The 27,549-nt window shown below is 41.2% G+C and overlaps 1 protein-coding gene across 1 annotated transcript in view; it reads left to right on the top strand.

Moving 5' to 3' along the window:
• Positions 1–27,549, top strand: part of jupb (junction plakoglobin b) — a 325,763-nt gene that overhangs the window by 122,322 nt on the left and 175,892 nt on the right. Inside the window, exon 4 of the mRNA XM_034190543.1 lies at positions 10,995–11,248. Within this exon, the coding sequence (XP_034046434.1) occupies positions 10,995–11,248 (254 nt within the window). The remainder of the gene's footprint in view (positions 1–10,994; positions 11,249–27,549) is intronic.

Below are 27,549 nucleotides of genomic sequence, written 5' to 3'. Positions count from 1 at the left end.
GTCTCTAGTGTCCTTAGACAGCTCTTTGGTCTTGGCTATGGTGGACAGGTTGGAGTGTGATTGACTGTGTGAACAGGTGTCTTTTATACAGGTAACAATTTCAAACAGGTGCAGTTAATACAGGTAAAGAGTGCAGAATAAGAGGGCTTCATAAAGAAAAATGAACAGGTCTGTATGAGCCAGAATTCTTGCTGGTTTGTAGGGGATCAAATACTTATTTTATGCAATAAAATGCAAATTAATTATTTAAAAATCATACAATGTGATTTACTGGATTTTGTTTTTAGATTCTGTCTCTCACAGTTGAAGTGTACCTACGATAAAAATTGCAGCCCTCTCCATTCTTTGTAGGTGGGAAAACCTGCAAAACTGACAGGGGGTCAAATACTTATTTTCCCCACTGTATGTATATATATATATATATATATATATCTATATCATATCATGGACAAAAGTGGATTGAAATAATCAAGTTATCTTGATTTACTTCATTATTAATGATGTAACAATACAGGTATTTGTATTGAACCCTTTTGGTACAGGACATTCGGTACAGGGCTGTGTATGGGCGAGTTTGCATTGCGTGTGTTTACATTCAGCATTGCCAACTTGGTGACTTTCTTGTTTAATCTAGTGACTTTCCAAACCCTCTCGACGACTTCTCAAAAGTGACTAGCGACAAATCTAGCTACTTTTCCTGTTGTTACTGGAGACTTTTCTGATGTTTAGCGACTAAAAGTGAAAGTCTCTGTTGTCACTGAGCGACAGCGGCTCTCCCCCTCTTCCGCTGCCTGCAGCAGCCTGTAAAGCGCTGTGCAGAGGGATATCTACAGTCCTCCTCACTCGGGCTCGCTCAGCTGCCCTCTTTTGCTGTGCTGTGATTAAATAGTCCCCAGACTTTGAGATGCCCTGGCCTTAAGAAGTTATTTTATTTTAATAAGCGATGACCAATTTTAATGGCAAAATAAATAAAAGAATCAAGTTTATTTGTGGTTCTAAATATTTTTAGGGTGGTTTTACTCCCGTATTTTTCCCTCCCACAATGTTTTTGTTTACAAAACTTTATTTAAAAAGATATATTAACAAACATTGAATGAACAGTTAATAGAAAGTGATAGAAAATAAAATAAATTGTACAAAAGTAAAGGGAATTCCTTATAGAGTGTCACAGTTTTGGACAAGTTTATTTTTCTGGCAAAAAATATGAAGGTTGAATAAAATTGAACAGGGCTTCATGCTGGAACCGTTGTGCTGCGCTTTACTTGTGGAAAGGTTTTGGTAAAAGCTGTTTCAGAATTTTTTTTTTATATATATTTCATACATTTGTTGCTTATTTGAGAACATTCACTTTGCACTTATTTTATTTTCCTGTTTGTATAATGTTCCAATAAATTGTTGGTTTAAACAACAAGTAAATTTAGGTTTTGCCTTTGTTCCCATACTGTACCGAAAATGAACCGAGCCGTGACCTCAAATCCGAGGTACATATTGAACCGTGATTTTTGTGTATTGCTACAACCCTATTCATTATGCATCTTAGCTTGGAAATTGGGTACACTCATAACTTTATGCTGCTTAAACAATGCACTACATTCCTTCCTCAAAATATGAAACATTCGTGGACTCAGTTAATTGGAAAAGCATTTACCATTAATCACAGAATCTTATTGAATAACAGGAATGTCAGGGATTTGGCCGGGTCAGAGCTCTGAGCCCTTGTTTTTCCCCTTTTTGTGGTTTTACGTCTTCTTCAGCTTTGATTTATCAGTAATTATTTTCATCATTATTATTTTCATTTATTTTCATGAGTTATTCGGTTATGTTTTTCTTATCCCTTTGTTACTTTTCATACTTTAGCCATTGTCCAGTTCTGCTCTTTTTCTGTTCAGCTGGTTGGTGTTTTCCTTGTTTATCATTTAGCTTTCTTCTGTATATGTTGGCTGTTGTTTTCTGTTGTACTTTTATATCAGGTTTTTCTTTTCTGTTTATTAGTCGGTTCCTGTTTATTTTGCTTTTGTATTGATTTCCTGATCAGTTCTAGTTGCTTTTGTTCACATGCTCATGTTTGATTTCAGTTCTTGTTTTTGTAGTTTCACGTTCGGTGTTAGGTTATTCCTCACCCAGCTTATTATCTTCACATCACCCTAATTTGTTTGCTCCTTATTTAAACCATCACAGTCTCACAGCTCACTGCCAGTTTGTTGTCTCGTACACATTCCAGCGCCTTTGTCAGTTCTGATTTTTGCTTCGCCGTGTATCGTACCTCTGCTCTGTTTTCCTTGACCATGCCTTTTGCCTTGTCCCGGACGTCTGTGTTTGCTCGTGCCTCTGACCCCTGCTCAACCATTACTGCATTTTTGCCTTATCCTGATTGTACCTCTGCTCTGCTGCTTGATCACATGTGTACCGAACCAGAGCCTGGAATAAAGACCATGTTTTCTCCTACACCTAAGCCTAGTCCGGGAGTTTGCATTGTGGGTCCAGCCACCGTGGTAGATGGGTTCCCGCCCGTTCTGACAAGGAAAAGCCACATTTTATCTGTATTGTTCTCCAAAAGATTTCACTACAAACTCTACATCCTTAGTCCACAGCCTTTGAACTGGTCATTTGTGCAGTTTATAGCCACACATGCAGCACTTTGCAGCAAAATCACCAGGGAGTGGTTGAAGGGTGTGTTAATATGGCGGCCACGATGCTTCAGAAATACTACCCAGTTGATAATTAGCTTGTTAGCAATTCTTGAGTAAGCAAACAAAAATACACTTATGGTTTGTTTCACTGCTTGCTGTATTTTCCGCTTTCCCCTCTCCTCACTGGCACTGGATGCGCTGTTCCTGAAATGTTCCCGTACACCATTTCTGCCATACTTTAGCAGACAACCGTTGCACCACCCTGCTCAGAGTGCCGCTCTCGTTGGACCGACATCTCTGCTATTTTGGCATTGTGGGATAGCTCGCGCCCACAGATTGAGCTCGCCGGACTACTTTCGCCACCCTGCTCAGTGTGCCGCTCTCGTTGAAGCGACAACACTCAGAATGTGTCTCTTTGTCCCAGATAGATCTCTTTCAGTGCAGCTTCTTGTTCTGACTTAAACACGAAGTTAACACCCAAGTCTTTCATTGCCAACTGTAAATGGTCATCAGAACATTCAAATCGTATCTTTCTGAACTCTTCCGCATCAAACTCCATCGTGTCAATCTTTACAATGTGCTTCAGCAATAACAGGTGAAGTTGCTCATAAACTTTAAGTTTTTAAAATATTTATTACAGCCAGTCTTAAAACTTCAGTTATCTTTCTAATTTTATTACTGGTAAATTTTAGAATTAATGTAGATGAGATATACTCATTATCAATGATCTGGGAACAACTTTTTGCGCAGGAAATCATCAAGCATGTCGGCAACGGGCACGTACTAACACAGAATTCCCAGAAACTGGAAAGTTGTTTGGCCATAACGAGAGAGTCCACTTTTAGCTTGTCATAAGCTAAGCTAGTGGCGCTCGTGAGAGTGTGCCGCGGCACCATATGTGCGGCACAGTGTAACATCCTCTGTTGGTGATGTCATAAAAGCGAGACGGACCGCATCCGAGTGGCGCGTGCGCTAGGGATTGTCCATGGAAAATAGTCTTCACTTTAGAAAAGTTCACAAAAAGACTTGACGGAGCAACGTTTTTCTCCATCGAAAAATATTGAAGTTGATTGATTGAAATACTGTAAAAACTGAAGATTCAATTGGGCAGTATTTTTTTAATAATTTTCTTCAGTTGATGATTTCATTAAAAAAGTGATGTTTACACAACTAAAGATATTTATTCTCCTGACTTATGTGGCACTGACATGTATAACATGTATTAAATTGCAATTATAAATATACTGAGATAATATACTTTGCTTAACGATTCCCTTATTGCTCCTTCAGAGCGGCTGCTGTTTTTGAGGGTGTTTGTCGGGAAAATGATCATTACTCTACATTGATTACAGACCCTGCAGTGGGTCTGTAATCATCCGTTTCTGCAGTGCGGCTTGGCTTTGAACCTCTTAACCAATGAAGCAGTGCTCTGATCCACTGCTTCATTGGATCTTTCTTTGCTCCTCTTCAGAAGAGGCAACTCCGCTTCTTAACCCCTCTCAAAGCTGTTAAAATACGTCAATCGTGAGTCACTTTTGTGCAGATTAAAGTGACTAATTGGGACTCCTGTCTTGTTGGGAGAAAGAAACGAGAACCGTCCTCCGTTCTGTTGCTCCAAATGCTGCACCGCTCTCTGCTGAGTCGAATCCGCTCGGATTTTATAACTTCAAAGCGAATCGCCGTTTAAATCAAATGTCACCTCTTTCCAGACGTAATACAAACAATAAACTGCAATTGATGAAAACATTTTTTTCCTCCCAAAATGAGACGTCCTGCGCTGCAGCAGCCCAAAACTGTGTGGCTGCAGACCTGCAGACTCCAGCAGCCAGCTGAGCTCAGCTCAGATGTATGGAGAGACAATCATGCCATTAATGTCTGAAAGGAAATGCTTTGACAAAAACTACAGATTTTGTTTATTTATATTTATGTCCAGAGTTTAAGGATCCAGTGACCAATTTCATATTTATTTACCTTAAGGCTCAATAAAATGTTGTTGACATAGAAAACCTGTAAAGCCTACTTTTAGTACTTTTAGTACACAGAAAATTCACAGGAGGTATCAGTAAGGGAATCGATAAGGAATCGGATCGATAATGGTATCAATATTGATTAAAATCTTATTAATACCCATCCCTAGAAACAAATTAGTAACAGTTCACAGTATTTCTATATGTAGAATGTTCATTATAGTAACTTATGCATATGAATAAGCAACAAATTACTAACAGTTCATACTATTTCAATATATATCATAGAAATTTGATTCTTTCTTCAAGATCTGTAATTAATGTCACAACAATATATTGTTTATGCCTAATTCACAACTTTGATTATAAATGACTAATTACCACTGAGCACTTTTTAAGAAGCTGATCCATTAGATGGTAATCTATTCATGTGTCACATACATCTTCTCAATGTTGAAATATCCCAGGAATCCACCTGAAATCTCACTAACAGGGCTTTATATTTGACTTTCAGATAAAAAAAAAAAAAAAATTACTAACCTGAATGTAGGTCCAGAGGGTAGTTTCATTATTATTCCATTGCCTTTTAATTTGTACGTGAACGGCTCATTAATAGCCTGATAATTTTGTTACTTTGTTTCCAAACTCTGGAAGTGGCCTGTCATAGAATGGGGCCTACATGGTACAACTATTGACTTTAGAAATGTTTTCCTACCGTTTTATGTCCACAGCTGTTATGTTGCTTCAAAAAAAAATGCTGTCTTCTTACCAGTGTGAATGGCGTTGACAGGGAGTTTGTATGCATTGACCTGTGAACCAGAAGTGTTAGCTAGCTCACCACGGATGTGCACTGAGAAACTCGAAACTGGCTCATTAATTTTTCCTAACTACTTTGTTGACCGAAGCGAAAGAGTTATGGCATATAATGTGGCTCACTCAGTGTATTCCTACGCCAGCCCTTCGCTGGTGTCTGGCGTGATGACGTAATGCCATTTCTACGCGTTTCTGGGAAATCCCATCATGCTTTTTGTGTACTTCCTGTTTGAACTTCCTGTTTGCGGTGACAAAAGTGTACTTCTGGTTTGCGGTCATGGCGGAAACTGAGCTGGATGGACTATGAGAATATGCCCGCGCTTGTCTGGCATCATTATTTGCTAAGCTCGGTGGCTCTGCCACCTCGCGCTGCTCGGTATTAGCAACATTATGAATTATTCATGCACTGCACGATTGGTAAACCATTTATTCAGACACTTCCTAATCATTAATACATGTCTAACTCATGGCGTAATAATACATACATACGTGCACTTACAAATAGTTTGTTGATGGTTTATTAAGTATGAAAACAGTGAGTAAACACAAAATGCAGGAGACTATTCATTAGAAGTAAAGCATTAATTAAATGTATGTTAATTACTTATTAAGTATGAGTCATTTTTAATTAATTATTTGTTACTAATTCATTATGTATTTGTTCGTGCTTAATTAAGGCTAAAAATGGTGCAGTAATATAATAGTCATTATGTCAACTTGCCATAAAGACACAAACACATGTATATTTTATTAATGTCAAGTTGTCATAATAAGGACATCCCAAGCAAGTGTAATGTCAAAGACATTTTCTGGTAATGTCACTTTGATTAATGTCAAGTTGTCATAATAAGGACATCCCAAACCAATTTAATGTCAAGTTGTCATGTCCAAGACATTTTCTGGTAATGTCACTTTGATTAATGTCAAGTTGTCATAATAAGGTCATCACAAAAAATGTCAACTTGTCATGACAAAAACCAAGTCGAGTCTCTGGCAAATACACACTGTATACTCCAGTCTTAAATGCCACCATGTTCCAATCCATATAGATGCACCTCAGCTGTGAGTCCTGACGAGCCGCAGGTGATCAGGGTGAGGTCCTGATAACCTCAGCAACACAGCCACTCAGTCCCAAATGCAAGCCACCTGGAAGGAAAAACAAAAGACAGAAACAAAAAGGCACCCAGGCCCCCCAGCCATACAACATTAATGTTTGTTTTTTTTTTCCAGTAAATCTATAATACTGCGTTTTACAAGATCACATAATGTTAATTTGTTTTATGTCTTATATCTTTTCTCAGCATCAAATGTTATAAGCTTTAAAACTGCTTATACAGAAATTTTTTCTTTTTACATGCATTTTGCATGTAAAAAGAAGTGATCCAAGTAGTGATCCAAGTTTTATCAACATTTTGCTTATTTCCAACTTTTAACACCAAAGGGCAATGTTTATCATACAAATTGGAAATAATAGAAATGAATGATTGATAAATGTCACTCCAGTTTTGATCCCTTAAAACATTCTACGATTTTCCAGAATTTCTTCTGTTATTATTCTTTTGAAATTTTAAATTTCATTATGGTCAATTTTATCAACTAAAGAACTGAAAACTACAAAAATGAACAATGATATCACCCTCTAAATTCCCCACTGTAACATTTGTCAGTATATTGTCAATAAGTGTTGATGTGTTCACAGTTATCCTAGTTGGATGAGCAGTCACTGGATACATTCCCATACGAAATACAGAATTTATGAATTCAGTTGTATGTATTTGACCACGAGGATTTAAGAAGTCTATGTTGAAGTCTCCCTAAACAAAAAAAAGCTTGTTATTTTTAATAATGTTGTATATCTCAGTCAGTTTTACCCCCAAATTTTCTATGTTTGACCCTGGTGCACCGTAAACACAGCTGATAATCAGGGTTCGAACTAGGACCATTGTAGTGCCAGGTAAATTCTGTGACTTCGAGGCCCTGTTGTGCCCTTCAGTGGGCACAACAGGGGTCAAGGGGTTGCCCTTGACCCCTGCTTTTACACATGCACAGATGTAGAATAACAAAATAATTCTGATTAATGGTATACATGTACCCAAGAAATCTAAGTATAGGGGAGAATTCCAGGTGTGTTAAGCCCATTTCACACTGGCGTATTTGTAGAGCAGCGTATTACAGTGTTGTGTTTCATTTAAATATGCCCGAAATGCACGTGTACTCAGCCTTTTTCCGTGTTTGTAGATCTGCTTGCAGCTGCATGTGTTTGCTTTTTAATCTGTGCACACAGTCGCGTGTACCTTGCCGCTATTTAAAACAAGTTCACTCCTGCCGGCTGTGCAGAACACATCACTGCACTTAGAAAACAGTGGACTGTATCATGAGGGTTTACAGTTGAATTACTGCCATGTATGTAGCCAAAGCTACTATTTTCTGCCTCTGTGGAAGTGCGCTCTGTTCTGCACTGCACAGTGTGGTTCATGTCAGAAATAGTCATTTAACATTATTATTATTATTTTTTGTCTTGGTGGATCATTTTCATTGTGTACAGATGCTGCTGAGTCTGGCTGTGGTAAAGGCTGCTGTGAATGAAGCGCTGTGACTCTTTAAACTTCTGGTTGCTCCGATCAGGTCCGCTGATTTTTTTTTCCATCAAGATGTTTGTCACATGCAAATATACAATGTATAAAGTGCAGTGAAAAATGTCTTTGTACCTGCACTGATAAAAACAATAACAATAGCAAAAACGCAAAATCATAAACACTAAAGTAAAAAGTGCAGTAAGAGTGAAAATATATATATATATATAAATTTGATCAGACCTGATCGATCAGACCGTCTGATGATCACACCGACATGCAGCGACAAGGCTTTTATTTTAAAGTCACAGCACTTATTGTTTGATCAGACACACAGAGAGAGAGAGAGAGAGAGAGCGACAGAGTGAGAGTGAGGGAGAGCGCATGCAAGAGTGCGACCGACCGACCTGCTGTTTCTGGATTTTTGAGTTGAGGTTCGATTCCCTGTTCTGAGCACACATAGGTGCTGTGGGCTGTGTGATCATGTTCTCATGTTCTCCAGCTTCATTCTGGATGCAGCACTCCGTTTTTGGTTGTGTACAGGAGTGCCGTGTTGCACAGACTTGCATGCAGTAACGCTGTGCTGCGCAGATGTGCTTAAAACTGTGTTCAGCGCTCTACGCCGAAGAAAATTAAGCATGTTTAATTTCTTCCATCCTACACATGTAGCCCTCAACATACTGCTGTGTAGGGAGCAAAAACTCGACGTAGAGCTGCTAAAAGTGGGCGTAGAGCTGCAAAACTCAGCGTAGATGATACGCCACAATGAGCAGCTCTACGAATACGCCATTGTGAAAGGGGCTTAAATCTGGTTTCTCACAATCAGGTAACAGTTGTTATCGTTTAAAGTATATCGAATTTTGCCATTTACATGATCACGTAATAATCAGGTAACAGCCAATAATCAGATAGCAACTGGATTTTTATGTAAATGTAAACGGGGCCATAGATGTAGCGTGTGCATGCCACACATAGGGGTGGCATGCACACAAGTGAGATGCAGTTTTGTCTTTCAGGTTGGACAAGTGTGAAGTACTTGTGTAGTACTCCCCCTGTGTACCGTGCGTCACTCGTGCATCTTACTTCTTTGCAAAGCCCCTACTAGCTGTGCTCCTGATTTGGTTCCAGGCATATGTGTTCCATATGTACTTTATGTGTTCTTGATTTTTTGCAAGACCTGTACAATTTGCATGTGCAAGAGAAAAAGTGTGCATGGCAGTCTGCCACCTTCTGCAGTGCTGCACATACGCAAGTGATGCACACATCTCACGCACAGTTTTGCCATATTTATATATTATTTATATAGTATATGACTGCGCATAGTAGCAACTGTGGCGGGTTGTGAGTGACGCTTAAATAATATTGTTAATTGAGTTATTTTAGTTCCCGAGCAGAAAAAACATTGGTTTAAAACCTAGGACACACTGTATGCCTGTATTGGAGGAAAACAACAACATGGTATTTTTGATGGAATCACTTTTTTTGTTAGCTACCAACTATAGAAAATGTCATAGTTTAGATATGAGGTCTGTTACAAAACTATCCGACCTTTTTATTTTTTTAAAAAACTATATGGATTTGAATCATGTGTGCCTGCATCAGCCAAGCTTGAACCTTCGTGTGCATGTGTGAGTTTTTTCACGCCTGTCAGTTGCGTCATTCGCCTGTGGGCAGGCTTTGAGTGAGCACTGGTCCACCCCCCTCGTCGGATTTTCATTGTCAGGGAAATGGCTGAGCTATTGGAGCAGCGCTGAATCAAATTTTTCCAGAAACTGTGAGAGACAGCCAGGTGGAAACCATTCGGAAGATTCAGACGGCTTTCGGTGAAGATACTCTGGGTGTCACACAGATTAAGGACCATTACAATTGGATTAAAGACGGCCCACAGCGGCAGAGGGCGCGCCGCTCTCCAAGCGGCCATCGACAGGCTGAAACGTCCAGATCATTTCCAAAGTGAAGGCTGTGTTGATCCGGGACGTCGTCTGACTACCAGAGAAATTGCAGAAGAGGTGGACATCAGCACTTTTGTGGTACATTCCACTGTTACAGTAGATTTTGTAATGAAAGACGTGCGGAGGAATTCGCGCGTCGGGACGGAGCCGCAATGGCACACAACAAAAAGCACGTCCGTGTTGGAAGTCTCACAGGACAAGTTGTGACATGCCCAGCTGTTACACAGTTTCTCGGACACTCACTCGACTGAAAAGCCACCGAAAGTCTGAATCTTCCGAATGGTTTCCAACACGCAGTTATCAGCATGTACAACTGACTATCATCAGCATAACAATGAAAGGCAATCCCAAAACTCCACAGTATACGCCCAAGGGGTGCCACATACAGCGAGAAAAGCAAGGGGCCTAAAACAGATCCCTGTGGAACCCCAAATCTCATGTCAGCAAGGTCAGAGGTAGTGCCATTATACAAGACACATTGAGAACGACTGGACAGATATGACGTCAACCAGGCAAGGGCACTTCCAGTAATCCCCAAAAAATTCTCCAACCTATTGAGCAAAATATGATGATCCACGGTATCAAATGCAGCACTGAGATCTAACAACACCAAAACCGTAGTGGTGTCTGAGTCCATTGTTTTTTGTTTATTTATTTGTTTTTACATTTCTAAGAACCTCATTTCTATGTTGAATGTGACTTGCAGTTGGAAGGGCAATTTTACATGCAGCTTTATGTGATTTATTTAGATTAATTAATCTCAAATCTTGTAATTAATGTTGAAAAAAGCCAATAAACATGCAGATAAACAAAAAAACAACTTTGTCCCGGAAACCCTTTGCGTATGGCTTCTCCACTGGGATGGACCTCCTATTAAATAATTTCCTACGGGATTCATAAAGTTCTTTCTTATTCTTATTTCATTTAATTTTGTTTTTTTTTTATGGTGAAATACTCTGATTATTTTGTTCAAATATTTATTTACAGTAGAGGATGCTTCATGTTCTTTTTGTTGTAACTTCTGAAATATTTAGTGTTTTTTGGTGTCTCCTGTCACAGATTTGGACTCTCAGTACTCGCTGACGCGTGCTCAGCGTGTTCGGGTTGCCATGTTCCCAGAGACCCTGGTGGAGGGGGAGGCAGCCTTGCCCATACAGTCCGATCCTTCACAGCAGAGTAATGTTCAGAGACTGGCCGAGCCGTCCCAGCTTCTGAAGACAGCCATCGTTCACCTTATAAACTACCAGGATGATGCTGAGCTCGCCACTAGGGCGGTGCCAGAGCTCACCAAGCTGCTGGCAGATGTTGACCCGGTATGTTGCCATGACACTGACATACTTCTACACCAAGGAGGTGCCTGCTTTAAAACAGTTATAATTCTGAAAATGCCCATATTTATTTTGAACTGCTGAGAACATTGCCCAGGTCAGAACCTATGCCATATTACATGTATTGTGGTCACAATTTGTCCAAGCAGTTTTGTGTACCACCTAAGGTCACAAAATAATAATAATAATAATAATAATAATACAGTTGAGTCCAAGAGTATTTTAGCAAACACAAATATGTATAACTTTCCCTTAGTGGTCACCAGGCGGATGTCAAAATAAAAAACAACCCCTCATGTCTGATCATAAAGATTCCAAAATAACATAGTTTGCCTGACCTTCATCAAAATGCTCTGTGGGAAAAGTGGTTTCCAAATAAAATTCTACATGATTTTGGAACCAGTCCTGTAGGATGAAGGTTTGAAAGGGAATTGTGCAGATGATGTAAATGAACGCAGATCCATTTGGGGTGTGTGTGAGGTCAAACTGCTGTTTAAGCAGTGAGGAAGACAAATACAAAAACTGCAAATGCACTAGCACGGTGCAGAGGTACTAGTTTTATGTTCCACATGGTTCAGCAGCGTTTTGTGTCATCCAATCAAATTGTTATCTGTCTTTCTCTTCAACGGTCAAGTTGAATAAGAACCTGGTGCATTACTATTCAGAGGACGAACGTGAGAGTGAGCGTTTTACTGCCGAAGAAATGGATTTGCCGCTTAATATTGGAAATTATGGTTGCAGGTTTGATTAAAACCTGTGGTGGGCAAAGAGCCATGGAAGTCCTACATGTAAAATTCAAAGCATAACTAAAACTTTTAATGATGGGGTCCCTAAACAATAAAATGGTTTTTTTTTTCTCTCTGTATGTGTATACTTGATTTTTGGATACTCCTCATGAATTAGTTTTTGTCCAACTTTTTTTTTTTTGTCTATTCAAATGGAACCATATAATTGAACCTGACAACACGCCAAAGTCATGGATGCATGGATGTCTCCAAGCTGATCAGTGTCAAGTATGAGGAGACCCAGCCTACATCAGGATGTACAAGCCCAATTCCAATGAAGTTAGGACGTTGTGTGAAATGTAAATAAAAACAGAATACAATGATTTGCAAATCCTCTTCAACCTATATCAAATTGAATACAACACAAAGACAAGATATTTAATGTTCAAACCGATAAACTTTATTGTTTTTGTGCAAATATTTGCTCATCTTGAAATGGATGCCTGTAACATGTTTCAAAAAAGCTGGGACAGTGGTATGTTTACAACTGTGTTACATCACCTTTCCTTCTAACAACACTCAATGGGTTTGGGAACTGAGGACACTTATGATTGGGTATAAAAGGATCATCCCCAAAAGGCTCAGCCATTCACAAGCAAAGAGAAGTGGGCGAGGATCACCACTTTGTGAAGAACTGCATGAAAAAATAGTCCAACATTTCTCAACATTCAGTTACAAGGAATTTAGGAATTCAATTATCTACAGTCCATAATATAATCAGAAAATTCAACATTCAACATTTGTTGAAAATTCAGAGTGGAGAACTTTCTACATGTAAGCAGCAAGGCCGAAAACCAACATTGGATGCCCGTGACCTTCGATCCCTCAGGCAGCACTGCATTAAAAACCGACATCATTGTGTAACGGATCTTACCGCGTGGGCTCAGGAACACTTCAGAAAACCATTGTCAGTTAACATAGTTCATCGCAACATCTACAAGTACAAGATAAAACTCTACCAAGAAAGGTGAAAGCCATACATCAACAACATCCAGAAACGCCGCCACCTTCTCTGTGCCCGAGCTTATTTGAATGGACAGACGCAAAGTGGAAAAGTGTGCTGTGGTCTGATGAGTCCACATTTCAAATTGTTTTTGGAAATCATGGACGTCGTGTCCTCCAGACAAAAGAGGAAAAAGACCATCCAGATTGTTACCAGTGCAAAGTTCAAAAGCCATCATCTGTGATGGTATGGGGGTGTGTTAGTGCCCATGGCATGGACAACTTACACATCTGTGATGGCACCATCAATGCTGAAAGGTACATCCAGGTTTTGGAGTAACACATGCTGCCATCCAATCAACGTCTTTTTCAGGTATGTCCCTGCTTATTTCAGCAAGACAATGCCAAGTCACATTCTGGACATGTTACAACAGCGTGGCTTCATAGAAAAAGAGTGCAGGTACTAGACTGGTCTCCCTGCAGTCCAGACCTGTCGCCCATTATTTTCAATGGGTGACATTATGAAGCGCAAAATACCACAACGGAGACCCCGGACTGTTGAACAACTGAAGTCGTACATCAAGCAAGAATGGGAAAGAATTCCACCTACGAAACTTCAGTAATTAGTGTCCTCAGTTCACAAACGCGTATTGGGCCTCATTTATCAAACGAATGTACGGCAGAAAACGTGCGTTCGACCATTTTTACGCAAACTTAGGTATTTATCAATTTGGACATGAGCGGAGGCTAAGACGAATCTCACGACAGAGCTCACGTCTGGTCTGAGCTCGTGTACGCAAATCTGAGTCTGTGGATTTGCAGCACAGCACTACAAAATCTGTCTGAGTCTGAAAATAATTATGAAACAAACCTCAGCTGTCATCAAAGCATAAGTGGCCAAATATTCAGAACAGGTCAAAATGGATTCTTAAAATGGATTAAACAAAATTTATTTAAAAAGCCCACTTTTTTAATGATACTGCTTCCTTTGTAAAATAAAAAATACAGTGGTCCCTTGTATATCGCGGGAGTGATGTTCTAAAAATAGCCCGCAATACACGAAATCCGCGAAGTAGTCAACGTTATTTTTACAATTATTATAGATGTTTTAAGGCTGTAAAACCCCTTACTACACACTTTATACACTTTTCTCAAACAGGCATTAACATTTTCTCACTTTTCTCTTGTGTGTAAACACTCTCAAAGTTCAAACCTTAGTGGAAAAATAAGACCAACCTGTTTTCAGGCCCAAACATTTGTTTGAGAAGTAAAAATAGAACGTTTTCCTATAAATAATTATGATGGCTTTTAGAACTAACAAATTTAATTTTAATGATCAACCTAAGAGTAGAGAAGCTTGAATCTTCGACTGGACTGGGTTGCTTGACGCGAGGACGTTTCGTTTCAAATCGCAGAAGCTTCCTCAGCTGAAATTCTTGCTCTGGTGGTCTGACTTCTGTCTTGACTCTTGTAGAGAAGAATAATCAAGAAGTCACAAAAGCTGGAGTTTTAAACCTAACCAGACCCCTCCTACCGAGAGGCAGACTGCTATAGGCTAGTGACTAAACAATAGCTCTAATTAGCACCTATTGTGCTCTAGTTAGCACCCTCCTAATGACAGGGCAGCTGTCCCTCTCCTGATGGCTCCCTTGACGACTATGTTGATGACGTGAATGATCATCTATCAGATGTCAGGAAAACTGTAACGAACACTACATAGGTGAGACTAAGCAACCTTTACACGAAAGGCTATACCAGCACCACAGAGAGGTCGCCAGTGGCCCTCAGTCTGCAGTTCATCTCCACCTTAAAGACACTAACCACACGTTTGAGGACAAGGAAGTTAAAATATTAGCCAGAGAGAAGAAATGGTTTGAGAGAGGGGTCAAGGAGGTATTCTTTGTGAAATGTTTGAAACCCAGCCTTAACCGGGGAGGGGGTCTGAGACATGCTTTATCCCCTGTTTACAATGGGGTACTCAGATCAAAGCAGTTTCAGTCTTTTGTTCATGGTAATGAGTCATTCACGTCATCAGCAGAGTTGTCAAGGGAGCCATCAGGCGAGGGACAGCTGCTCTGTCATTAGGAGGGTGCTAACTAGAGTACAATAGGTGCTAATTAGAGCTATTGTTTAGTCACTAGCCTATAGCAGTCGGCCTCTCGGTAGGAGGGGTCTGGTTAGGTTTAAAACTCCAGCTTTTGTGACTTCTTGATTATTCTTCTCTACAAGAGTCAAGACAGAAGTCAGACCACCAGAGCAAGAATTTTAGTTGAGGAAGCTTCTGCGATTTGAAGCGAAACGTCCTCGCGTTAAGCTACCCAGTCCAGTCGAAGATTCAAGCTTCTCTACTATGGAAACCACCTGGACAACTGAGAGCCTACACAGAAACATTGCGACCACCCTACGAGGTTGGACACATAAAAAATTGTTAATAGTGACTGACCAGTATTTCACAGTTCCTCTGACCGCGCCTCTTCGTCCTGGCGCCGCGCCGCTGACACGCCTTTTTCCACTGAGTCACACCTCGGTGCAGGTGTCTTTTTCCGAGTGAAGAACAGAGTTATGGGTAGTTGTTGGCGCTGTTTTTTCTTCTGGGCGAGAAGATTCTTATAAACAGACACGCAGAACACAATGCGCGTACTCTCCCTTCACGGTGCCGTGACCGGCCTGCTTGATGAGGACACAAAACACAATGCGCTGTAAAAAAAAAAAAAAAGCATGCAAAATTGGACTAAAAAAATCCGCGAAACTGCGAGGCCGCGAAAGGTGAACCGCGTTATAACAAGGAACCACTGTACATAATGTAAGCGGGGGGGGTGTTAGGTTACCATTCCGCTCTGGCTCTGACACGAGCGCGTCGGTATCTCCTCCACCACTTATGCCAGAGATTGACTCGGACCCAATTAATGCAGCTATTTTTTCCTCCATCTCTGTCATGGTCAGGCTGGGGTCTCATTGGCCTCCCCCAGTCTGCCTAATGCTGCGCTTAAGTGCCGCAACACATTTTTTGGTGGCCAGTTTTAAATCGGACCACTTTTTCTTGACCTAAATGCAAAGAATCCCTAATCAATTAGCAGGCATAAGCTTTTAACTGTGGGTGCCTAATAAATTGATTCAAAATCATTAGGCATAGGTTAAGTCAAAGACTTCTTCAAACCTCAGCCAGAGTCCGTTCCTCTGCAGCAACGCTGTTGACCGCCTCGGTTACACTCTTCCACACAGCATTTTTATGAGCGCCTTTTCAGACTGCCAAAAAGTACACGTTTGTTTTCTCCACCTCCGATGTTAGGATGCCGATTTCCATCTCCGAAAAGTTTTTCTTCTTCCCAGTGCTTCTTCTGTCCATGTTGAGCTCAGTGGGCGAGGCTTCCGAACCATGAATATTTAAGGGCGTAACATGCTAATGACGATTAAATTCAGCCACCGCATTTATCAAGAGCCAATCATTCGTACAGTGGGATTGGTCAGATACGAATGTTTCATAAATCACACGTGTGTCTTGTCGTTAGACCAATTATGCGCTCAGATCTGCGCATGTTTTTACGTAATGTTGATAAATGAGGCCCATTGAGTGTTGTTAGAAAGAAAGGTGATGTAACAGTGGTAAACATACCACTGTCAGCTGTGTGGTTAAGTTCTCAGATGATACAGTTCTGAGTCAGGCCATGGGGATGCTTTGTCGATGTTTGTTAAATGGTGTGATGACAGCTTCCTTCACCTTAATGTCCAAAAAACAAAGGAACTGATAATTGACTTCAGAGGGACTGGCTTCCATGGTGAAGCTGTACAAATTGTTGCCTACTACAAGTACCTTGGAACTGTATTTGACTCTGACCTAAAGTTTGTTTAGAACACAAACTCTTTAGTTGAACGTGGAGAACAAAGGATTCACTTGTTGCAGAAGCTGAACTCTTTTAGTGTTTCTGAAGGCATCCTGTCTTGTTTTTATTATTCTTTTATTGAAAGACTTTTAACATTTTCTTTTATCTGCTGGTTTCTTGGATTAACAGTAAAGTACAGAAACTGCCTGAACTGATTGTAAAAATCTGCTCCAAGATTACTGGAGTACAACTGAAGGACTTGAGCTCTCTCTGGGAGAAACGTGTGGTCCAGAAAGCCAGAGGAATCATTGATCATCCAGGACACATTCGCTCTTCTGACTTTTCTCCACGCCAACATTCAGAGGACCTTGCAAATGGTGCAGTCTGATGTGAGCGTGTATTCAGGGAACACAAGGATTTTCTTGGCTCATAAACCGATTTTGATTACCAAGGCCACTGTTACTAGAGTTGTGCGCAGAACTGCAGCCGTCCCAGACCGCATACATCAAGACCCCAGGAGTTTGTCTGTGCCCACACAGGTGCTGACCACTCTGTGCTTCCTGGTAACGGGGGCATTCCAGCATGAGCTGGCCAATCAGTCAGGAGTGTGACAGTCAACCTTTAGCCGAACCATGCCAGTTGTGTGGAATGCAATCATCCATCATCCAAATGTCATCCAGGTACATCACATTCCAACGTTAAACCACAGTTTACAGCGAGAACCGGGTTCCCTTATGTAGTTGGAGTTATTGACTGCACACTACACCAGAGCTCTGTTCACATTATATGTGATGTGCAAAATGCGCATCAGGCTGGTGGCTGGCATGGTGCATGATGGGTGGCTGCTTGCTGTGTAAATAGTGTATTTATGTAATTGATCTGATTGTAAACCAGCGCTGGCACATTTGGGCATGTGCGCATTCAAATATGTTTTTTTTATTATTAATGTTAATGTCTTTTTTTATTTTTGCTTGATGGTGAGAATTGTAGAGTTTCTTATCAAGCTTCCTGTGTTCAGTATTTGTCAATAAACGAGTGTGTAAGTGTAAGTTGTGAATGTCACACTTTCAGCGGTGGTGCGTCTCACCTTTTTAACTTGAGTCTGTGTGCACTCTGTCCTGAGCTCACAGGGTGTTGGCCTCACACACACACACACACACACACACACACACACACACACACACACACACACACACACACACACACACACACACACACACACACACACACACACACACACACACACTCCATTGCTCCCATGAACATTTTTCCAGTTTTATGATTAATTTGTTTAGGGCCACTTCACACATAACATGATTGAAGCCGAATTAGCGCATGAAGGAGAAATTGCATGCCATTCATGAAAAATCGGAGCCGCCGCCTGTAGGATATGAAGTCACAACTACAGCATGAAGCGCGGACATTGGCATGCTGTCCTCGCATGGAAATAAATTAAAACATATTGCTTCAGCTGACCGTCGTGTCAGTGCACCGCAAAGCTGCTGAATATTGTGCCATGCAGAAAATCACTCCACGGGATGCCCCAACGAGGCGCGTGTCACTATGGGGTTTCCCTACATTGCAATAAGTAAAACACATATCACATTTGCAGCGGATCACTGCTGATGTGTTCACAATGCGAGAGCTAACTCTTGACACGGGAGCCGGCTGGCTCTTCATGAGATGAGTGCATCAGATAATTCATGTAAAACATGAAAGAAAGAACACTATTCCACGTTATTTTATTACTTCCTGGTGTACTCATTACTTCCTGGTGTACTCTTTATAACAGGAATTAAGTATTATACATTGTGGTGTTTTTTTCCTCCACTGCTGTGTGCGCGACATTCCATGTACTCGCACTGTGTTTGTGCGCGCGAACATGAGTGTGCTCAAACCGTCGCTGTGGTTTTGAGCACTCCTGTCCAACCGTGTGTTCCTCTCGACAGCAGGTGGACTGTTTCATGGTTACCCATTTCATTTTTGGTTTGCGGATTGTCTTCCGGTTTCTGCATCTTTCATGTTATGTGTGAAGGGGCCCTTAAGAGTGTACCAGATAAAGTATCCCTGCGTGTCTCCATGTCATGACCCACCTCATGACCATAGGTGAGAGTAGGAACAAAGATTGACCAGGAGATCAAGAGCTTCGCCTTTTGGCTCACCTTCCTTGTCGTCACAACAGTAAAGTAGAGCAAATGCAATACCATCCCTGCTGCGCCAATTCTCCAGCCAACCTCATGCTCCATTGTCCCCTCACTCATGAACAAGACCCGAGGTACTTGAACTCCTTCACTTGGGGCAAGACCGCATTCCCTGCCTGGAGTAGGCAATCCATCAGTTTCTTGCTGAGAACCATGGCTTCAGATTTTGAGGCGCTGATCCTCATCCCAGCTGCTTCACACTTGGCTGTGAATCCATCCAGTGAGTGTTGGAGGTCACAGACCGATGAAGCCAACAGGACTACATCATCCAGCTCATAAAGCAGTGATGAGACCCTGAGCCAACCAAACTGGAAACCATCCTCCCCCCGACTACACCTTGATATCCTGTCCATGAATATCACAAACTGGATTAGTGACAAGCCGCAGCCCTGGCATCTCATCCAAAACAGTCCCTCCACACCCAGAGCCTTCAGCATTTGTGGATGGATCTCATCAACCCCCAGGGCCTTGCCACTGTGGAATTGTTTAACTACCTCAGTGACTTCCACCAGGGAAATTGATGATAATCCTCCATCAGCTTCCAGCTCTGCCCCTACTATAGAAGGTGCTCTGGTCTGATGCAGGAGTTCCTGAAAGTGTTCCTTCCAGCGGTGGATTACATCCTCAATTGAGGTTAACACAATCCCATCCTTACTGTAGACAGCTTGGATGGTTCCTCATTTTCCCCTCCTGAGGTGCCTCACAGTCCGCCAGAAGCACCTTGGTGCCGACCGAAAGTCCTTCTCCATGATTAATCCGATCTCCTCCTACACCTGCTGCTTGGCCTCCCCACAGCAGAGGTTGCCACCCTTTTGCCTGTCGGTACCTTGCAACTGCCTCTGAAGTCCTCAGAGATAACATATTCTGGAAGGACTATTTCTTCAGTCGGACATCTTCCAAGACCACCGGTGTCCACCACGATGTTCGAGAGTTGCCGCCCCTTGAGGCACCTAAGACTTTCAGGCCACATCACTCTCCTGCAGCTTCAGCAACAGAAGTTTTAATCATTGCCCATTTTTGTTCAATGCCCCCAATCTCCACAGGGATGCTTGAAAAGCTCCCCCGGAAGTGTGAGTTGAAGATCTGTTGGACAGTGGACTCCTCCAGATGCTCCCAGTTCACATGCACTATCAGTTTTGGCTTACCAGGTCAGCCCAAAGTCCTCTTCCACTCTCTGATCCAACTCAACACCAGATGGTGATCAGTTGACAGCTCTGCCCCTTTCTTCACCCTGGTGTCAGGAACATGCGGCCTCAGATCAGATGACAATCATAAAATCGATCATTGATTTTTGGCCTAGGGTGCTCTGGTACCATGTACACTTATGAGCATCCTTATATTTGGACATGGTGTTCGTTATGGATAGTCCATGACTAGCAAAGAAATCCAATAACAAACGGGTTTAGATTGACGAGGCCATTCCAGTCACACCTCTCCAGGTGTTTCTGTTATTGTCAACATGTGCGTTGAAGTCCCCCAGCAGAACAATGGAGTCCCCCACCGGAGCCCCATACAAGACTCCATTCAGAGACTCCAAAAAGGCAGAATACTCCAAACTGGTATTTGGTGCATATGCACAAACAACAGTCAGAGCCCCCCTGTCCCACCCCCCCTCCCCACCACCCGAAGGCGCAGGGAGGACAGTGGTTCTGGAGCTGAGGCTGTGTGTGGAGGCGAGGCCCACCAGATATACAGTAACTGGTATCACTCCACCTTCCACACAAGCTCCGGCTCCTTCCCCCACATCATTGTGACATTCCACACCCCCAGAGCTAACCCCTGCTACTTGGGTCTGGTCCACCAAGGCCCTCGACTTTCACTGCCACCCATGGGACAGTGCACTTGGCACCAGTAGCTTCCCCTGTGGGTGGTGAGCCCACAGGGTGGAGATGGAAGGTCCACATTGACTTTTCGGGCTGTGTCTGACTGGGCTCCGTGGCAAGTCCAGTCACTAAGCACCTGCTGACGGTCCTCCATTCAGGCCTGGTTCCAGACGGGGGCCCGTGGGCTTCCTCCGGGCCGGGCCACATTTCCTCTGCCTCATTTTGTCATGGTATCTTGTGAACCATTCTTAGTCTGGTCCCTCGCCTGAGACCAATTTTCCATGGGAGACCCCAGGAGCACAAAGGCTCCAGACAACACAGCTCTCAGGTTCATAGCGACACACAGACCTCACCACCACGATAAAGTGATGGTTCCCGAAGAGGTAATTTCCAGTCATCTGTAGTATAGTTTGTTTTCTGTGTTCATGTTGTCTGATGTGACGTTGTGGGGAATCCCTGCTCAAAGAACTTATTTACAAGAAATTGTACATTTAAATGAGACGTGGCCAGGGAGGATTTTGGTTCCACGGTCAGTTCCACGTTCAGTGGGATGTACAAACGGAAAGTGTGTGGATTCATACGTACGCACACTTTGAAACAAATGAATATTTTTGTGCTTACACCAGTTTCAGGGTTTTGGCATACGCCATGTTTCAGTAGGAAATCCACGCAAGTCTTTGTACATGAGGCCCCAGATCTTTCAATCAATCAGTTAATTTATTTGAGAGGGATCATGTGCAATTAAAACATACATGAAACCATTCGATGCATTGCAGAGTTAACCTTAGGCCAATTTGCATCTGCAGTCCCCAAATAAAAATAAATATAACACACATAAAAACATCAGTCACAATTAAATACAGCACACATAAAAGGCCAAACGTAACTCAGCAGGTAGAGACATATAGCAATACTGCATATCATATATAAAATAACTCAGCGGGTAGAGACATATAGCAGTACTGCATATCATATGTCAAATAACTCAGCGGGTAGAGACATATAGCAGTACTGCATATCATATATCAAATAACTCAACGGGTAGAGACATATAGCAGTACTGCATATCATATATCAAATAACTCAGCGGGTAGAGACATATAGCAGTACTGCATATCATATGTCAAATAACTCAGCGGGTAGAGACATATAGCAGTACTGCATATCATATATCAAATAACTCAGCGGGTAGAGACATATAACAGTACTGCATATCATATATAAAATAACTCAGCGGGTAGAGACATATAGCAGTACTGCATATCATATATCAAATAACTCAGCGGGTAGAGACATATAGCAGTACTGCATATCATATATCAAATAACTCAGCGGGTAGAGACATATAACAGTACTGCATATCATATATCAAATAACTCAGCGGGTAGAGACATATAGCAGTACTGCATATCATATATCAAATAACTCAGCGGGTAGAGACATATAACAGTACTGCATATCATATATAAAATAACTCAGCGGGTAGAGACATATAGCAGTACTGCATATCATATGTCAAATAACTCAGCGGGTAGAGACATATAGCAGTACTGCATATCATATATAAAATAACTCAGCGGGTAGAGACATATAGCAATACTGCATATCATATGTCAGCGGGTAGAGACATATAGCAGTACTGCATATCATGTATAAAATGCCCCACACAAGCGCACGCACACACACACACACACACACACACATACACACACACACACACACACAACTGCATAGTCAAAGGGTGTAACAGCAGGCGCAGCATACAACCCACACACAGCTTAAGAAAAAAAATAATATTCACTAACATATTGGTGGGTGTATTGTTGTGTTTTAAGTATTTTTTTGATAATCACAGTTTGTTATGCTGTCTGGAACAGTGTTCCATTGTGTGACAGCTTTAACAGAAAACGGCTGCCTGCACAAATGCTGAATAGTGAAAGGGTAAAATGCAGTGTTTTGTACTGAAACTATTCTAGTGGACCTTACAAAGCCACAGTAACAGACAAACGTGCACAAACAGGTGGGAGCCACACCTTTTAAAATTTTGTAAGCTGTACATAGATTTGAAAATATTCTGAAATTTTCAAAAGGTAGTACAGTAGTGTTCAGAATAATAGTAGTGCTATGTGACTAAAAAGATTAATCCAGGTTTTGAGTATATTTCTTATTGTTACATGGGAAACAAGGTACCAGTAGATTCAGTAGATTCTCACAAATCCAACAAGACCAAGCATTCATGATATGCACACTCTTAAGGCTATGAAATTGGGCTATTAGTAAAAAAGTAGAAAAGGGGGTGTTCACAATAATAGTAGTATCTGCTGTTGACGCTACAAACTCAAAACCATTATGTTCAAACTGCTTTTTTTAGCAATCCTGTGAATCACTAAACTAGTATTTAGTTGTATAACCACAGTTTTTCATGATTTCTTCACATCTGCGAGGCATTAATTTTGTTGGTTTGGAACCAAGATTTTGCTCGTTTACTAGTGTGCTTGGGGTCATTGTCTTGTTGAAACACCCATTTCAAGGGCATGTCCTCTTCAGCATAAGGCAACATGACCTCTTCAAGTATTTTGACATATCCAAACTGATCCATGATGCCTGGTATGCGATATATAGGCCAAACACCATAGTAGGAGAAACATGCCCATATCATGATGCTTGCACCACCATGCTTCACTGTCTTCACTGTGAACTGTGGCTTGAATTCAGAGTTTGGGGGTCGTCTCACAAACTGTCTGCGGCCCTTGGACCCAAAAAGAACAATTTTACTCTCATCAGTCCACAAAATATTCCTCCATTTCTCTTTAGGCCAGTTGATGTGTTCTTTGGCAAATTGTAACAGAGGGACTTTGCGGGGGATTCTTGCAAATAAATTAGCTTCACACAAGCGTCTTCTAACTGTCACACTTACAGGTAACTCCAGACTGTCTTTGATCATCCTGGAGCTGATCAATGGGTGAGCCTTTGCCATTCTGATTATTCTTCTGTCCATTTTGATGGTTGTTTTCTGTTTTCTTCCACGCGTCTCTATTTTTTTTGTCCATTTTAAACCATTGGAGATCATTGTAGATGAACAGCCTATAATTTTTTGCACCTGCGTTGCGTATAGGTTTTCCCCTCTCCAATCAACTTTTTAATGAAACTACGCTGTTCTTCTGAACAATGTCTTGAACGTCCCATTTTCCTCAGGCCTTCAAAGAGAAAAGCATGTTCAACAGGTGCTGGCTTCATCCTTACATAGGGGACACCTGATTCACACCTGTTTGTTCCACAAAATTGCCGAACTCACTGACTGAATGCCACACTACTATTATTGTGAACACCCCTTTTCTACTTTTTTTACTAATAGCCCAAATTCATAGCCTTAAGAGTGTACATATCATGAATGCTTGGTCTTGTTGGATTTGTGAGAATCTACTGAATCTACTGGTACCTTGTGTCCCATGTAACAATAAGAAATATACTCAAAACCTGGATTAATCTTTTTAGTCACATAGCACTACTATTATTCTGAACACTACTGTATGTGTTTATGTAGTATGTTACAGTGGTAATACCGCAGTGGCTTTTTGTCAAAGATTTTCAAAGCCTGTTTGTACAGGGATTCTATGGGCCTGTTTGTTGGCCTGCCCCCAGCAGGTGATACAGTATGAAATGTGAGAGAGAATTAGAGCATGCTGAAATATCTTAGCAGCATGTGTAGATCGAGAGGACCTAACATACCTAAGAAGAAGCAGGTTGTATTTAAAAGTTTTTCTCATTTTTTTGATAGGCTTCTTTCTTTTTCTGTTCTGTGCATGATTAGTATCTCTGTGTTAAGGTGCAATTGTTGCACATCTTGATGTGTTATAATCATCTATGTTTTTATTTAAAGTCAGGTTTCATGTCCAGACCCTGAAAACACTGAATCCAATTGTCCATCTAGTATTCACTCAGCCCTGCAGAGGAAGAAAAGTAGTGGAAAAATTTGGAACAAACCTTAGGCCATTTAAGTCTAAGTCTTGGGGTCCTGTGCTTCCTGTCTGACTGTTTGGTTGTGAGACTTGGACGTTATATGTCAACTATGGGGTTTCTTTGGTACTTGGTCTTGCATCGCTCTAAAACTCATTCTTTTCAATGAGAAGCATCTTGATAATGATGAGACATGGCAAAAACTGAGCTGCCGGCGGCATGCACCGCCACGTGTTGTCAGGCTGCTGTGGTCAAAGTTCAACTCAATCCAACTTTCAGCCCAAAACATGGAACATCACAGACAAACTGCAGAAATGTGAAAACTCCTAGCATTTTTCTGAAGAAAATCCTTGTAAATATTTTTTTAGCTCAAGATTAATTTCTGATGACTGTGCATTTTGAAGTTAAAACAGTATTTCTTACATCAGAAAACTTGCAATTAAAATGGTTAAAAAAAATTAGAAATCTTTGATGTTCATCTGTAAATTAAAACCATAACTTATCTGTTGTTGTTTCACATGAGATGATTTCTTGATTAATACAACCCCAGTTCCAATGAAACTGGGACATTGTGAAAAATGTAAATAAACACTACAGTGATTTGTAAATCCTCTTCAACCAATATTCAACTGAATACATTGTAAAGACAAGATATTTAATGTTCAAACTGATAAACTTTGTTTTTGTGCAAAAATTTGCTAATGGATGCCTGCAACACGTTTCAAAAAAGCTGGGACAGTGGTATATTTACCACTGTGTTACATCACCTTTCCTTCTAACAACACTCAATAAGCATTTGGGAACTGAGGACACTAATTGTTGAAGCTTTGTAGGTGGAATTCTTTCCCATTCTTGCTTGATGTACGACTTTAGTTGTTCAACAGTTCGGGGTCTCTGTTGTCATATTTTGCGCTTCAGAATGTGCCACACATTTTCAATGGGCGACAGGTCTGGACTGCAGGCAGGGTCGACTGCAGGCAGGCCAGTGTAGTACCCGCACTCTTTTACTATGAAGCCACACTGTTGTAACACGTGCAGAATGTGGCTTGGCATTGTCTTGCTGAAACAAGCAGGGACGTCCCTGAAAAAGACGTTGCTTGGATGGCAGCATGTGTTGCTCCAAAACCTGGATGTACCTTTCAGCATTGATGGTGCCATCACAGATGTGTAAGTTGCCCAAGGCCATGGGCACTAACACACGCCCATACCATCACAGATGATGGCTTTTGAACTTTGCGTTGGTAACAATCTGGATCGTCCCTTTCCTCTTTTGTCCGGAGGACCCAACGGCCATGATTTCTAAAAACAATTTGAAATGTGGACTCATCAGACCACAGCACACTTTTCCACTTTGTGTCTGTCCATTTCAAATGGTAGAGTTTTAACTTGCACTTATAGATGTAGCGACAAACTGTGTTAACTGACATTGGTTTTTTGAAGTGTTCCTGAGCCCACGCGGTAAGATCCTTTACACAATAATGTCTGTTTTTAATGCAGTGCTGCCTGAGGGATCGAAGGTCACGGGCATTCAATGTTGGTTTTCGGCCTTGCCGCTTACATGTAGAAAGTTCTCCAGATTCTCTGAATCTTCTGATTTTATTATGGACTGTAGATGATGGAATCCCTAAATTCCTTGCAATTGAACATTGAGAAACCTTGTTCTTAAACTGTTAGAGTATTTTTTCCATCCAGTTGTTCACAAAGTGGTGATCCTCGCCCCATCTTTGCTTGTAAATGGCTGAGCCTTTTTGAAATGCTCTGTTGTTACTAATCATGACACTCACCTGTTTCCAATTAACCTGTTCACCTGTGGAATGTTCCAAACAGGTGTTCTTTGAGCACTCATCAACTTTCCCAGTCTTTTGACCCAACTTTTTTTTAAACGTGTTGCAGGCATCTATTTCAAAATGAGCAAATATTTGCACAAAAACAATAAAGTTTCAGTTTGAACATTAAATATCTTGTCTTTGTGGTGTATTCAACTGAATATAGGTTGAGGATTTGCAAATCATTGTATTCTGTTTTTATTTACATTTCATACAACGTCCCAACTTCATTGGAATTTTGGACCTTTATTTTTAGACAAAATAGCATGAAAATTAATGTGTACATTTTTAAGTCTGGTAAATTCATTCATATCTGTATTTCAGGAAAAATGACATTGTAAATAAATATTATAAACACAACAGGAGATAATGTAACAATGACTGCAGTGTTTCTGTTAATTAGTATTTGTCAATGTGACACAAACCTCATAATGAAATCATTTTTTTTTATTTAGTCATTTCAACAATTATGTCCTTGTTGACTATGTGATTGCTTTTAATGTTGCAATCAGGACAGAGTAATTTCTAAAATATGAATTTGACTATTCTAGTGATTGTGAATGCTTTGAAATTGTGCACAATAGGGGTGGGGCTTCTTCTAACTTTAAGTGTGTTTTTGACTGAACCTTTGCTTCATGGACATGTTTAATGATTCATTCATTTAATGTTAAAATATATTTTATTTGAAGCATAGTAGCAGCTGTGAAGTTATCAGAGACAACACGTGAGCTGGACTCTCAGGACATTTAAACCAGATGAACCCCAAGGCGTTCCCAAGCCAGCCGAGAGATATAGTCCCTCCAGCGTGTCCTGGGTCTTCCCCCGGGGCCTCCTCCCAATGGGACATGCCCGGAACACTTCTCCAGCGAGGCGTCCAGGGGGTATCCGGAAAAGATGCCCGAGCCACGTCAACTGACTCCTTTCGATGTGG

The sequence above is a fragment of the Thalassophryne amazonica genome, chromosome 16 (genome assembly GCF_902500255.1).
Source record: "Thalassophryne amazonica chromosome 16, fThaAma1.1, whole genome shotgun sequence".
In the NCBI taxonomy this organism is placed as follows: domain Eukaryota; kingdom Metazoa; phylum Chordata; class Actinopteri; order Batrachoidiformes; family Batrachoididae; genus Thalassophryne; species Thalassophryne amazonica.
Note: the sequence above shows the minus strand (reverse complement) of the source record. Positions and strands in the feature narration are given on the sequence as shown.